This window comes from Saccostrea cucullata, unplaced genomic scaffold, assembly GCF_032062105.1.
Source record: "Saccostrea cucullata isolate Sc308-1 unplaced genomic scaffold, CSIRO_AGI_Scuc_v1 ctg5717, whole genome shotgun sequence".
NCBI lineage: Eukaryota > Metazoa > Mollusca > Bivalvia > Ostreida > Ostreidae > Saccostrea > Saccostrea cuccullata.
Window position 1 is genome coordinate 8402 of NW_026933410.1, and position 13836 is coordinate 22237.

The following is a 13836-nucleotide window of genomic DNA, read 5'->3' on the forward strand; positions in this document are numbered from 1 at the left end:
TGTGATATCGAAAAGAAGGAGTGCATGTATCGAGAGTGTAGAGTTTGCAGCAGTAGAGAGGTAGCATTTGACCAGAATATTTACTTGGGAAAGCAAGTTTCCTGGTTTACCTGGAAAACCAAGCAAGTGGACAAGGAGATCACAATGAATGGAAATGCAATTCACAAGAAAGTGACAGTCACATCAAAGGAAAACGATTATGGCACACTGGAAGTTCTCCAGGGAGAAGTTAACAATGATATTAAACGTGTAGCCGACATCAATATCGCACTCTGAGATATTTGAGAGAGGACCTAACAACTGAAGAAATGATAGTTCACATTGATTTCTCAGAGAATTATAACTGCAAGTACTCAAGTGAAATCCAAAGTATGCATTTTGGTTCTTCTCAAAAGCAAATATCCCTTCACACAGGAGTGGCATACACAAAGGACAAAGTTTGGTCATTTTGTACAGTGTCGGATTGTCTTAAGCATAACCCAGCAGGCATATGGGCACACATGCATCCTGTATTGGAATACTTGAGAAATGAAACTAATGTCACTGTTGTACATATTATAAGTGATGGCCCTACAACGCAATACCGTAACAAGCAAAATTTCTTTTTGCTTGTCAACAGGATCTTCCAATACGGATTTAAATCTGCTACTTGGAATTTCCTGGAGGCAGGCCACGGAAAGGGGGCGGCTGACGGTGTAGGAGCGGTTGTAAAACGAACGGCAGATGCCTACGTAAATAAAGGTGGAGACATCACCAATGCTGCAGATTTTCTCAGAGCACTTGAATCGTCCACATCAATTAAACTAATGGCTGTATCCGAAAAAGCTATTAAGGACCTAGAAGAAGAAATTCCGTTGTCAATTAAACCTGTCCCAAAAACTATGCAGATACATCAGGTATATTCTGTTGATTTTAATGAACTAAAGTTGACAAAAAAAAAAAGAAGAGATATTGTGATGTATTTTTTTCAAATGTTTTAAACACGTTGTTCTTAGAACATTAATGGATTGAATTTTTTGTTAGTAGAATTTATTTTGGACTTTTTGTTTTCAGATAATAGTCCCTAACCAAGGAAGGCTATTATACAGACAACTCTCGTGCTTTTGTGCTAGGCCAAATTTCTGCCATTGCTTCCAGCCAGAATCAGCATGTTTTCCTCTACAGGTAATGTTTACATACATACGTGTAATTTATGTCATGCAAAATTTGAAATTGACGGTGAACAGCAGAATGTGATTTATTTTGCACGACACGCCTAATGATAAATATGCATAATTAAAAATTGAAACATAATATGCGTTCCTTTTAATTTATAGTCTACTGTTGACGTCTGCAGTTCTTCGTCTCCTGAAGAAGAGCATGTGCCAATCTGTGAAACCAGTCGGATTAATCGAATTTCGGAGGTAGATGAAAGTCTTGTATCAAAATACTGTGTCGTCAAATACGACGGCCGAGCATATCCAGGAGTCATACTGGCGGTTGATGAAGATGATGAGTTAGAGGTCAAAACCATGCACAGAGTTGGGCATAATCGGTTTTTTTGGCCTATGCTGGAGGATACCCTGTGGTATGCCAAAGAAAATGTAATAACCTTGCTGAAGAATCCACCTAGACCAGTTACCAAACGGCATGTTGAGGTTGACCCTGCTATCTGGGAACTTATACAGAAGGAAGAAGATGAAATTTAGATTGTTCTAATTAAATTGAATTATGTTGTTGTTAATTAAAGAGTATTGAACTTATACAGAAGGAAGAAGATGAAATTTAGATTGTTCTAATTAAATTGAATTATGTTGTTGTTTATGAAAGAGTTTTGAACTTATACAGAAGGAAGAAGATGAAATTTAGATTGTTCTAATTAAATTGAATTATGTTGTTGTTAATGAAAGAGTTTTGATTTGAATTAAATACTGTTATATTTTTATTGGTACGTATGTTTTAGGTCATATTTTGTAGTGGCTCAATGACAAAATTGTCATGACCATAACAATTTGTCATGACCACAGCATTTTGTCCTGACCGCAACAAGCAATGTTTTACCCTCTATCTTTCACAGAAATTCCTTAAATACTTATGGTATAAAGTAAATTAATCGTGTAAATGGTAAAAATATAATTGTTACCAGTAACACTTTAAAATTTTCTACCCCTGAAAAAAAAATGAGATTTAGTTCTTTGATGAGGCAAAGTATTGTATTTGGTTAAGGGTATAGGTTTATTATCTGCATACTTCAAATGATTTAAAATATCTTTTTTCGATTAATCTGCAAAGTTAATCAACCCCATTTCATACTCCAAGAATAAACAGTATAAGTTGTGGTTGAAAAAGCTACGAGATCGATAATCTTTGTGTTATGGTCATGATATTCTCTCTCGCATAGATCTGATATTTTTATAAATATTCACAAGACCATATATTTTGACTCGCGGCCGGTATTGAAAATAAAAAATATTCACATATCTAGATACCATGGACCTGAAAAAAAGCAAAAGAAGTGTAGCTTGATTTTTTTTAATTGGAATGACAATTTCTCTACTGTTTGTAGTTCTAAATTCAAGTTTGACAGTAATGTCGAATGTCATGAGACATTTTATACCCAAAATATTTGTCTCGAGCTTTTGATAATGTCTTTTTGTAACCCAGATGTCCCCCAGTGATGCCACTGTGGATTTCTTCCAAAACTTCTTTGGCAAATGAACTGGGAAGAATTACTTGCAATTTTGGGGTAATGTGTTCCCATTCATGATAAAGAATGTTATCTTGCCATTTGAGGGAATCGAATCTAACCCAGTATTATTTGCATATTTCACTCAAATTTGATTTAGAACATAACCTACTTATTCAATCCAATGCTTCCATTTCTCGGCAAGAATTGATTCTTCATGGTGAAGAATTCTTCTATTTCTGAAAAATTCAATGGTATCTGATTGGTTCACTTGACAGTTATATGGGTGTGTCTTCATTGGTCTTTGTTCAGCACACAAAAAGAAACAATTCAAAACCCACGTGCTGTTTACAATGATATTTAAACGTTCTAGGCCTTGCTACACCTTTTTTCCCACTGTAATCTTTTGTCGCCTTTTTGAATATTATTTTTTTCACATTTTGGTACATACAGAAAATACAACCATCGTCCTGTATATCAGAGACGAACCTTGTCTTTGAAGACAGATTTAATCATTAATACCCATTCCTGCTGACTAGGGCCTTGTCATCTTAACACAATCATTTTTTTAAAATATAGATATTTCGATTCTTGTTACATGGGTATTCATTAGTTCAGTAACTTAAATATCTTCACCATACCATTTTCCCAGAAAATCAAGCTATTTCATATAATCCCGTGCTAAACTGAATGGGTTTTGGAGTCGATTCTAAAACCGCGTGTGTTCGATATTGATTGCGTCCTCGATATGTACAACGAGCGGTCAAGTTGAGCCTTATATATGACACAGTCGTGGGAGGAGTTTATTTTTAATCCATTCATTTGATTGGCTGAGGTTCTGTTTTAAGTCAGTAAGATCATATGAAGAGAAATCTTCGTCACGAAGAATGGGCTCCGCTTCGCTCCGCCCATTCTTCATGACGAAGATTTCTCTTCATATGATCTTACTATTACTTAGAACATAACCTACTTATTTAGCCAATCAAATGCTTCCTTTTTTCGCGAAGAATTGATTCTTCATGGTGAAGAATTCTTCTATTTCTGAAAAATTCAACGGTGTCTGATTGGTTCGCTTGACAGTTATATGGGTGTGTCTTCATTGGTCTTTGTTCAGCACACAAAAAGAAACTATTCAAAACCCACGTGCTGCTTACAATCATGATATTTAAACTTTTTTACAATCATGATATTTAAACTTTCTAGGCCTTGCTAACTTTTTTTCCCATTGTAATCTTTTGTCGCCTTCTTGAATATTATTTTTTTCACATTTCGGTACATACAGAAAATACAAACATCGTCATGTATATCAGAGACGAAACTTGTCTTTCAAGACAGTTTTAATCACAATTTTCATCAAATTTTTATTTGATATTAGACAGCCATACCCACTCCTGCTGACTAGGGCCTTGTCATTTTAACACGATCATTTTTCAAAAATGTAGATAATACGATTCTTGTTACATGGGATTCATAGGCGTAGGAACCGGGGGGGGGGAGGCTTAGCCCTCCACTTTTGTTGCAAATATATATATATAGACATTGAAAATTAGGGTTTACCTTTCTTGTTGGTTTAGCCCCCCCCCCCCACTTTCATTTGCTTCCGACGCCTATGGTATTCATTAGTTCAGTAACTTTAATATCTTCACCATACCATTTCCCCAGTAAATCAAGGTATTTCATATAATCCCGTGCTAACCTGAATGGGTTGGGAGTCCATTCTGAAACCGCGTGTGTTCGACGTTGATTGCGTGCTCGATATATACAACGAGCCGTCAAGTTGAGCCTTATATATGACACAGCCGTGGGAGGAGCTTATTTTAATCCTTGCATTTGATTGGCTGAGGTTCTGTTCTAAGTCAGTAAGATCATATGAAGAGAAATCTTCGACACTAAGATTGGGCACCGCTTCGCTCCGCCCATTCTTCGTGACGAAGATTTCTCTTCATATGATCTTACTATTACATAGTTTCCCAGGTAGGTTAATTTTGGGATTTTACCTATTCTATAACCTTTATAATATCTGGGTCATTTTCTTGCAAATGTTCTAAACACCTATTTTGAAGTGATAATTGTTTTTTAGAATCTTGAGAAGTAGATGGCAAAAAAAGTTTCATGATTTCCAGGGCCAGTGACAACCTGACATGATTCAGGCATGGTTCTAACATGTTCGTTAATAACTTTGTCAATAATTTCTGACCAATACTTTGTTTCAGCTCTCATGCAATGTTTACAATTTTGATCGACACAAGGTCAACTGGATAGGGCATCCGCATTGCTATGTGATCGACCTGCTCGGTATTCAATCTTAAAGTCATAGGAAGAGAGCGATTCCAACCATCGGGCTAGTTGACCTTCTGAGTTTTTAAAGTTTAAAAGCCATGTTAGTCAGCCATGGTCAGTTCTCACTTTGAACAGTTTTCCGGAGAAGTAGTGATGGAATTGTTTTATTGACTTGACAATAGCTAATAGTTCTCTTCTTGTGACACAGTAGCGTCGTTCAGGGGCACTAAAAGTTTTACGAAAGTAGCTTATGACCTTGACAATACCATCTTGTTCGTGGGAAAGGACTGCCCCTAAACCCGTATTGGAGGCGTCTGTGTCAAGGATGAACAGGCCCTCATCCTTTGGAAATGCTAAGATGTCAGAGGCAATAAGAGCTTTCTTTAATGTATCGAATGCTTCTTGACAATTGCGTTCCCATAAGAATTTTTGTTGGGATTTGTCAACTTATGCAAAGGTTTGGCAATATCTGCAAATTTATGTACAAATTTCCTGTGATAGGAACAGTGTCTTAGGAAACGTCTCACTTCCCTAACATTTTTGGGAATAGGCCTTTTTTTTTTAAACTGTGTCAATCTTCGATGGGTCAGTTGATATCCTATGTTCATTTACAATATACCCAAGAAATAAAACTTCCTTTTGTAAAAATGCACATTTTTTTGGACTCATTTTCAAACTAGCTTCTTTTAGTCGGGTGAAAACTTGTCTCAGGTTGTCAATGTGCTCTTCAAAACTTTTGGAAAGAATAATGATATCGTCTAGATATACTAACCAAATTTTCCATGACAAGTTAGATAAAACCTTTTCCATAAGTCTTTCAAATGTGGCACCAGCATTTCAAAGTCCATGTTTAGGAATTGCCAATGATCACCCCCCGGAATTGAAAATGCAGTTTGGGTTTATCCTCTAGCGACATTTTTACCTGCCAGTACCCACTTTTTAAGTCAACTGTAGAAAACCATTTTGATCCAAATAAAGCGTCCAATGCCGTGTCTATTCTGGGAAAATGTCTTTAACTGTTATGTCATTAAGTTTTCTGTAATCGATACAGAACCGGATTGTCCCACCCTGTTGTTAACAAGGGCTGTATAGGAGAACTCCATGGACTGTCCGAGGATTCGATAATCTTTTTATCTAACACGTCATTGATTTCTTTGTGTGCTTCTTTAAATTTAGCAAGAGGTATTTGTCTGGGATGTTGTTTTATGGGTTTTGCATTTCCCGTATTTATAGTGTGTTCCACTAGTTCAGCTAGACCCATGTCAGAGGATTCTTTTGGAAAAAACTATTATAAAATTCCTTAAGTAAGTCAATAAATTTCTCTTTTCGTTTTGAATCCAAATACAGTGTAATTTGGGAGTTTTTCCACAATTTGTTCTAAATGCTTTGGCAAATGAGTATCATTTTGGTCAATGTTTAAGGAATTGATGGAATATGTACAAGATTCATACATTTCTTCAACTTTTTCAATATTTGCAACTATAGTCCCTCTATAGATCTTAATACTTTGATCATTTAAATTGATGTACCGTATCGGGATATTTTCCCCGGTATTTACCTTAATCAAAGTTTTGGAATGAGCACTTCATGCTTCTCCATTAACTTTGTCGTGGCCTCTACAATAGCCACCTCCCGAAGAAATAATGGGTTTTCCACTTTCCCAGATGCTATTATCACTATTAGGAGGTATTTCTATATCCTCAGAAATTGTTCTTTTGCTAACTGGGATTTTCATTTCTTCTCTATTAAAACAGGGGATCTCTGTACCCTTAATTTTCTATTTCTTTTTCTTAATCAAAATGTCACAAGTATTTCAATTTTGTTTTAAAAAAATCTTTCCCCAATATAAAATCATTAAGGATATCTGCCACCAACACGTTGTGGGTAACAGTAACATTTCCCAAGCTAATACTTATTGGGATTTCCCCTTGAACCAAAATATTTTGCCCATTTGCCGAAGTCAAATTGATAGAAGATGATGTCAATTTATCTTTACCCAGATCTTTAGCAACACTAGAACTTAGTACTGTCACACTAGACCCGGTATCCACTAACATGGGTATCACTTTGTTTTCTATTTTCCCCACTACATACATGTACATTCCATCATTTCAAACTTTCAACATGTCATTTATCATAATTTCTTTTGATTCACTCTTTATTGGAGTTTGAGTGTCGTTTTCAATTTCAAATTTTTCATTGCATCTGACTGAACTAGTCTCTTTGCATAACATTGTTTGGTTTTCTAATGTCGTCGCTTGGGGTCTACCCCATATCTCTGTCAACTTCCGACCCCCGAACCCGACGTGTGGTAGTTTGTTCGATTCCTATTGTGGGTGAAATTTTGTCGTGAACGATTGTCATTTTATCCCATCTATGATCGGGTTTATTTCCCATATAGGGAGGTCGTTTTGGGGGATTGTTTAAATGGGTTCCTTGTCCCTGATTGAACTTCACAAAATTTTGTATCTCTTTGGTAAGAGCTTGCAAGTCATCCCCTATAGCTTTCTTAATATCCCCAACAATATCTGATTCTTTTTCTGGGTTAACTTTTACATTGTTAATTGAGTGAGCCCTCTGGGCGTTAGCAAGTTTGTGGGTTTCGAATCTGATTGCCAATATTTCGGCTTCATTAATATCTCTAGGTCTCATTTCGAGCAGGCTCAGGTCAGAATCTGTAAGAGCATCGATAAAGTGATCTAGAGCCAAGGTGTTTGTCATAGTTGGGTCTGCTGTTGGATATGCCCTTCTCGTCAGTTTTCTTATTGATGGGGATAGTGCGGGAATAGATTAATTGTTTCCCCTTACTAGACCCTTTAATTAAGCACGATACATTTATGACCGTTCTACAGATCAATAGCGGGTATTTAAAGCCCTTACAAGTGAATCAAAATCATGTCGTTGGGATTCATTTAACTTTATCAAGACTGCTCGATCTAGCCCCATTCATCAAGCTACTTGCAAGGCATAGATATTTTGTTTTATGTCCCAATTATGGAGTGTAGCAAATATGTTAAATTGGGTCAAATATTCGTCAAAGTCATCTCTCCCGTCAAAGGTTTTGGGTTTTATGCCAATGGGAGATTTGGGTGCAGATGCCACATCTGCGAGCCTGGAAGAAACACAAATATTTTCATTTGGATCTATAAGTTCTGAGTTCCCATGGGTAGTTACGGGACTGCAATTTTCTTTGTTAGCTCCACAGAGCATACCCATATGTGGATGAAAAGTAGATTCCCCATACCCATTCATAGATTGGGAAGTGGGTTTACTATTTATTTTATCTTTTTTGTTTGAGTTTGTTTATTTCTGACCACAATCTTCTGGATTCTTCTCTTACTTCACTTATTTGTTGCCCAACTTCATGTTTCATGCATAAATATTCTTTTGTCATATTGTGCATTGCATTTAACAATTGCTCATTTATGTTTTCAGACTGATGGGTCACTGATGCCTGTTTGGGAGAAGATAGGACATGGTAATCTCTGGATAATCTGGGTGATTCCCTACAAGATCTGGGATTACATCTTCTGGATTCTTCTCTTACTTCACTTATTTGTTGCCCAACTTCATGTTTCATGCATAAAAAATTCTTTTGTCATATTATGCATTGCATTTAACAATTGCTCATTTATGTTTTCAGACTGATGGGTCACTGATGCCTGTTTAGGAGAAGATAGGACATGGTCATCTCTGGATAATCTGGGTGATCCCATACAAGATCTGGGATTAAAAACTATTTCTCCAGAGTCTTTTAAGTTGCTTTTATTTTGGGACATTTTTTTAAAAATCTTTCACAAAAATGTTCAAATTAGGTACAATAAAATTTTATAAATCTTCAAATGTTTTTTTTTTCTAATCTCTATCCAATCAAAATATGGGATTCTAAATTATAATTATCCCACTTCTGACACCAATGTTACGTTTATACCCTTTATACTATTTTAGGGTTAAAGTAACTGTTGGTCTTCCAAATTTATATATCAGATAGAAATATAATACCAAATAACTTTTTATATAATACTTTATTAATATAATTTTTTTAATTTGTCAAGGATGAGTTATTGAACATTAATAAATTATAAAAGCAAATCTTATATATATCCCATATAAAGTTTTTTCCCAAACGTGGGAATACCCAAAAATATTTCTTTTAAATATTTAACTATTTAAAATAAATTTAAATAACAACAGGCATCGGTTCCCAATATTAATAAATTAATCAATTTAATTAATTACCCATCTGCTTTGGGTTTCCATATTTTTCGTCCTCGTCAGATTGAGGCAGTGAGCAAAAGCTGCGGATGACAGCTGACCGCTGTTTATATCATATTACGTTTCTAGAGAAATGACGTACGATCCGCTCCCCTTTCCTGCAATCAGACCTGCACCGGCTGTTTATTGTGCTAAGCGATCTCGATGTATTTAAAAACAATGCGAGATTCGCGGGAATTAGAATTATGTCAGTTGGAGGATCATACTAGTGTTTACAATGTCGGAATAACATAAAAAGTAGGTTATTGACAAAAGTTACGATTTAGGGAACTGCCTGTTTGTGTGTCAATGAAAGATATGGAGATAACGAACAGTATTCAATCTCGAAGTCCATAAAACAATACAAAATAAGAACAGAGCAAACACGGACCTCCGAAACATCAGAGGTGGGGTCAGGTGCCATGGAGGAGTGAGCATCCCCTGCTGACCGGTCATACCCGCCGTGTGCTCCTCGTCAATTCAGTGTATAGATAATGGACTAACAATTGGTATGAAAAACGTCAGTCAGCATTTGACTCAATGATAAATTGTATTTGCTGACAAGGTCATTGTATCGACCATAGAACTTACGAAATGATGACTTTAAACGAGACTGTTGATACTCTTGTTTCATCAACTTGCTTGTCAATAATTTACCTCGTTTTAGAAATTGTCCGTACGTAGAGCATGCTCTTGCGAATCGAATCAACTGAAATATATACACTCCGTATGCAGGTGATGAAGGTATATTGCTGCATAAGTAAGGGAAGTTGACGATAGAAAAGTTAAAGTCATCAAGTTTATCATATACCTTGGTTGTTAGGTTAACATTAACGTCTTTTCAAGTAAAATATCATGTATGAAACAGATGTGTCAGACTCTGTCGTGTCTTTAATCTCAAGCTCTCCTGGATAAATCTTTCGAATAAGATTATTTTTTATCTTACTTTCCACACTAATGGAGGATACTCGGACTGACAACTTGTCAATAAAAACAAATGACATTAAACTATCATAAATCGTAACATGTTTTTGATGAACAGTGTTGCCATGGTTACTAAACTAGAAATTTCACAAAATATCTGTGAAATTTCTTTAAAACGCTACTCCTCCTACAGTTTTGGTCTGATTTCAATATAACTTGGCACACAAGTAGACTACACTAAGATGCATAATTCAGTGCATCGGTTTTTGATTTCGATTAACTATGTTGCCATGGTTACTAAAATTAGAAATTTTTATGAAATTCCTTTAAAACGCTACTCCTCCCACAGTTTTGGTCTGATTTCAGTATAACTTGGCACACAAATAGACTACACTAAGATACATAATTTATATCATCGGTTAATGATTTTGATGAATAAGTGTTGCCATGATTACTAAAAATATAAATTTCTGTGAAATTTCTTTCAAACGCTACTCCTCCTACAGTTTTGGTCTGATTTAATATAATTTGGCACACAAGTAGACTACACGGAGATTCATAATTCTGTATATCGGTTTTTGATTTCAGTGAACGGTGTTGCCATGGTTACTAAATTATAAATTTCTGTGAAATTCCTTTAAATTATACTCCTCCTACACATTTGGTCTGATTTCCATGTTACTTGGCACACAAGTAGACCACACTATGACATATTATTTAGTGCATTGGTATTTGATTTCGATGAACGATGTTGCCATGGTTACTAAAATAGAAATTTCTATGAAATTCCTTTAAAACGCTACTCCTCCTAGTTTTGGTCTGATTTCAATATAACTTAGCACATAAGCAGACTACACTAACATGCATACTACCGTTTTATAGGACTTTTTAAAAAAAAATCCTAGGCAGTGCCTCTCGGATGACAGACGAAGTTGGCAACCTTGTTATTTTTTATATATAGTGGGTTACGAATTTTTATAAACTGTTTGTTTTTCGTATTTTTTCGGTTTGATGGTATGGATTACATCACAAATATGTCACTTAAGGATAGTTTAAGAAAAAAAAATCGAAAAGGCCCGGGGTTTATATTTGGGGGGGGGGTCCTTTCCTCAAGCACCTGTGGATTTATGAGGTTTACATGTACTATAGAAAACACAATAGGAAACATGTAGTAATGCTTTAGAAAAAAGTTCATGTTAACAACTGAATACTTCACGGCTTTTAATGTTGTAGATGGTTTGTGATCCTAATTTTAAAGTAACTTCCCTCTGTGCAAAATGGCCTGAGTCAACGCATGATAGTCGAGTGTGGCGATCTTCAGCTTTATGTCATCAGTTTGAATCAGGTACACATATATTCTTACAAGATAACAGTTCTATGCATTCTGTTTATGTAAATTTATACCTTACAAAGCGGTAAAACAGGGAAAAAACGAATAAGGGCGTTAAAAGAGAAAAAAGAAGGGGGGTAACAACTTTTTCTCCTTTTATTTAAATCAATCAACAAACTACTCGATCAGGTTTTAAATTTTAAGTTAATCGCCAGTCGTGTATATTTTAAGGTACACACGTCGGACTGATTCTCGGGGACTCTGGATACCCATGTACGCGCTAGTTGATGACTGCATACAATGTTCCCGTGAACGACGCACAAGAAAATATTAATAAATCATTGTGCCGTATTAAACTATTAAACTCTTTATTTATATTTAAGATTGGCTATTAATTTTAATCTTCTTTTACACCTTCGTATATGATACAGCAGGACTTAAACGTAAGACATACATATGTTTACATTTCAAAGTCAGATTATATGCGATCTTTTTACCAGAGACATTATATATTTATTGATATCTCTGATTTAAATATTAGATTAATCCATTAAATTCCAGTTGATCATTTTGATTCTTTGTAAACAAAAGAAGGTGTGAAACTTGTTTACATTGATATACATGTACCCCCATCGTGCTGTTTTACAACACACTTGGCTTCTATCGATACGAATAATTGCGCAGTCTTGCGAATCGCCGTAAGCACACATGACCACCCTGATCAGATGATAGTGGTGATAGATTAATTATATTTACGATAAAATACTATAATTATTAGGTAATATTTTAAATTCCTTACAACTTTTTTAAACACCCATACATGTAGTTGCGTTTTTTTAAAACCAACTATATAAATAAATTAAAATACAAGAACATAATAGGAAACGTTTTTTGTTTTATAAATTTCAATGTTATGTCAAAAAAACATGATCAACTTGGAAATGTTTCAATGACAAAAATTAAAAATTATTGAATAAAATTCAACTCATTTTTATTTATGCACGTAAGTACAAGTACATTTGTATTCATTTGTAAAAATAACACTGAAGAAGAAATGTATTACAGACACAGATCTGTATTTTAATATTTATATGAAGAGCATCGTGAAGTCTGCTCACCCCCCCCCCCCCCTAAAATATTACTAAAAAAGTGGCCTTGTACCCTCTCCCAAACCAATTAAATAAAAGTAATCAAGAGTCTTCCTAGAGATGGAAGGTAAAGACAGGTTTTTATCAAGAGAAAAGTTCAACTTCTCACTCTTGCCCAAATGGGGCTATCAGGTTTGGCAAGTATTAAATTAATTTTTATCTAATCCTTCAATAGGTAAAGGAAAACAACAAAACAACATCAAGTTTCTTTTTTATTGAGTCTTATTCCTGATTGAGTAAAAAATATCTTCATTTCAAATACAGCACTGGAATTAATTATTACCTTCTTTAAGTTTCAAGGTGACATACTACCATCATCAGATTAAATATTGAACTTGCATTAATTAAAGGACTAATAAAACCTAAATTGTGTTTCACAAGATTGTAGTTGAAAGGTAACAAAATCCATAAACATTACAATGAATGCTACTTAATAAATAAATACATAATTTTTAACACAGAACATATGAGGCAGAATTTGCATCAATAATGCCACTCTCAGTTCATTTGAAAAAAAATGAAAATAAAACTGATAATTCGATTCACAATGTATGATTTAATTTTATCCAAAAGCACAGAAAAAGCACCAAATTAAACCTTTAACATTGTCATTAATTCAAAGACATATAATTATAAATAACTAATTTTGATTCACATTAGAATACTGTTGAAAAATAACAAATTCCATAACAATTGCAGTGAATTTAAAACATTCTTTCTACCTGAGAAAACTTAAAATAAATATTAAATAAATAATCTTATACATGTACTACAAAACACTGTCCGTATAGGCCTAAGACAGAGTTTCTATTTCTGTCATCCTGAGGAATCACTGTAACAAGGCACAGTTTATCACTGTGTCAGTGGCATCCATCTTCTGCCTCCTCCCTCCACATGCACAATGAACAAAACTGCTCTCTTTCCTGGCGCTTCATACCGGAACACTTGGAATGGGACCATAGCAGACAGTCTCTACACTGCACACAAACATCGTTCGTTGGCTAGAAGCAGAAAGGCATGGCACACGTGTCTTCCTTTACATCTGAAGCATTCGACAGCAACTCTTCCGTCACATAGCCTCGGAACTTCCTTGCATGTGCCTGCATCATCAGGGCAGGTGGAATACCATTGAGAAGGGCCTCTGGAGACTAAAATTTGTTGGGATTAAAATGAAAGATTGACTTATATCAAAAACTTATATGTTGACTATCTTAATCCCCTAAGCATTTTTTTTA

The 13836-nt window shown here is 35.1% G+C and overlaps 1 protein-coding gene across 1 annotated transcript; it reads left to right on the forward strand.

Annotated features, from left to right (window-relative positions):
* The first annotated feature begins 708 nt into the window (after positions 1-708).
* LOC134238291 (uncharacterized) lies at positions 709-1757 on the forward strand. Its single transcript, XM_062720418.1, has 3 exons — positions 709-896; positions 1054-1164; positions 1317-1757. The coding sequence occupies exons 1-3, from the start codon at positions 807-809 to the stop codon at positions 1686-1688; spliced, it is 573 nt and encodes a 190-aa protein (XP_062576402.1). The 5' UTR covers positions 709-806; the 3' UTR covers positions 1689-1757.
* Positions 1758-13836: the final 12079 nt, after the last annotated feature.

Bases quoted from the DNA above. Each gene is read 5' to 3' on its own strand.
- LOC134238291 (XM_062720418.1), top strand. From the start codon at position 807: ATGGCTGTATCCGAAAAAGCTATTAAGGACCTAGAAGAAGAAATTCCG. The intron at 897-1,053 runs GTATATTCTGTT...TTTTGTTTTCAG, and splicing joins AAACTATGCAGATACATCAG to ATAATAGTCCCTAACCAAGG. The intron at 1,165-1,316 runs GTAATGTTTACA...TTTAATTTATAG, and splicing joins CAGCATGTTTTCCTCTACAG to TCTACTGTTGACGTCTGCAG.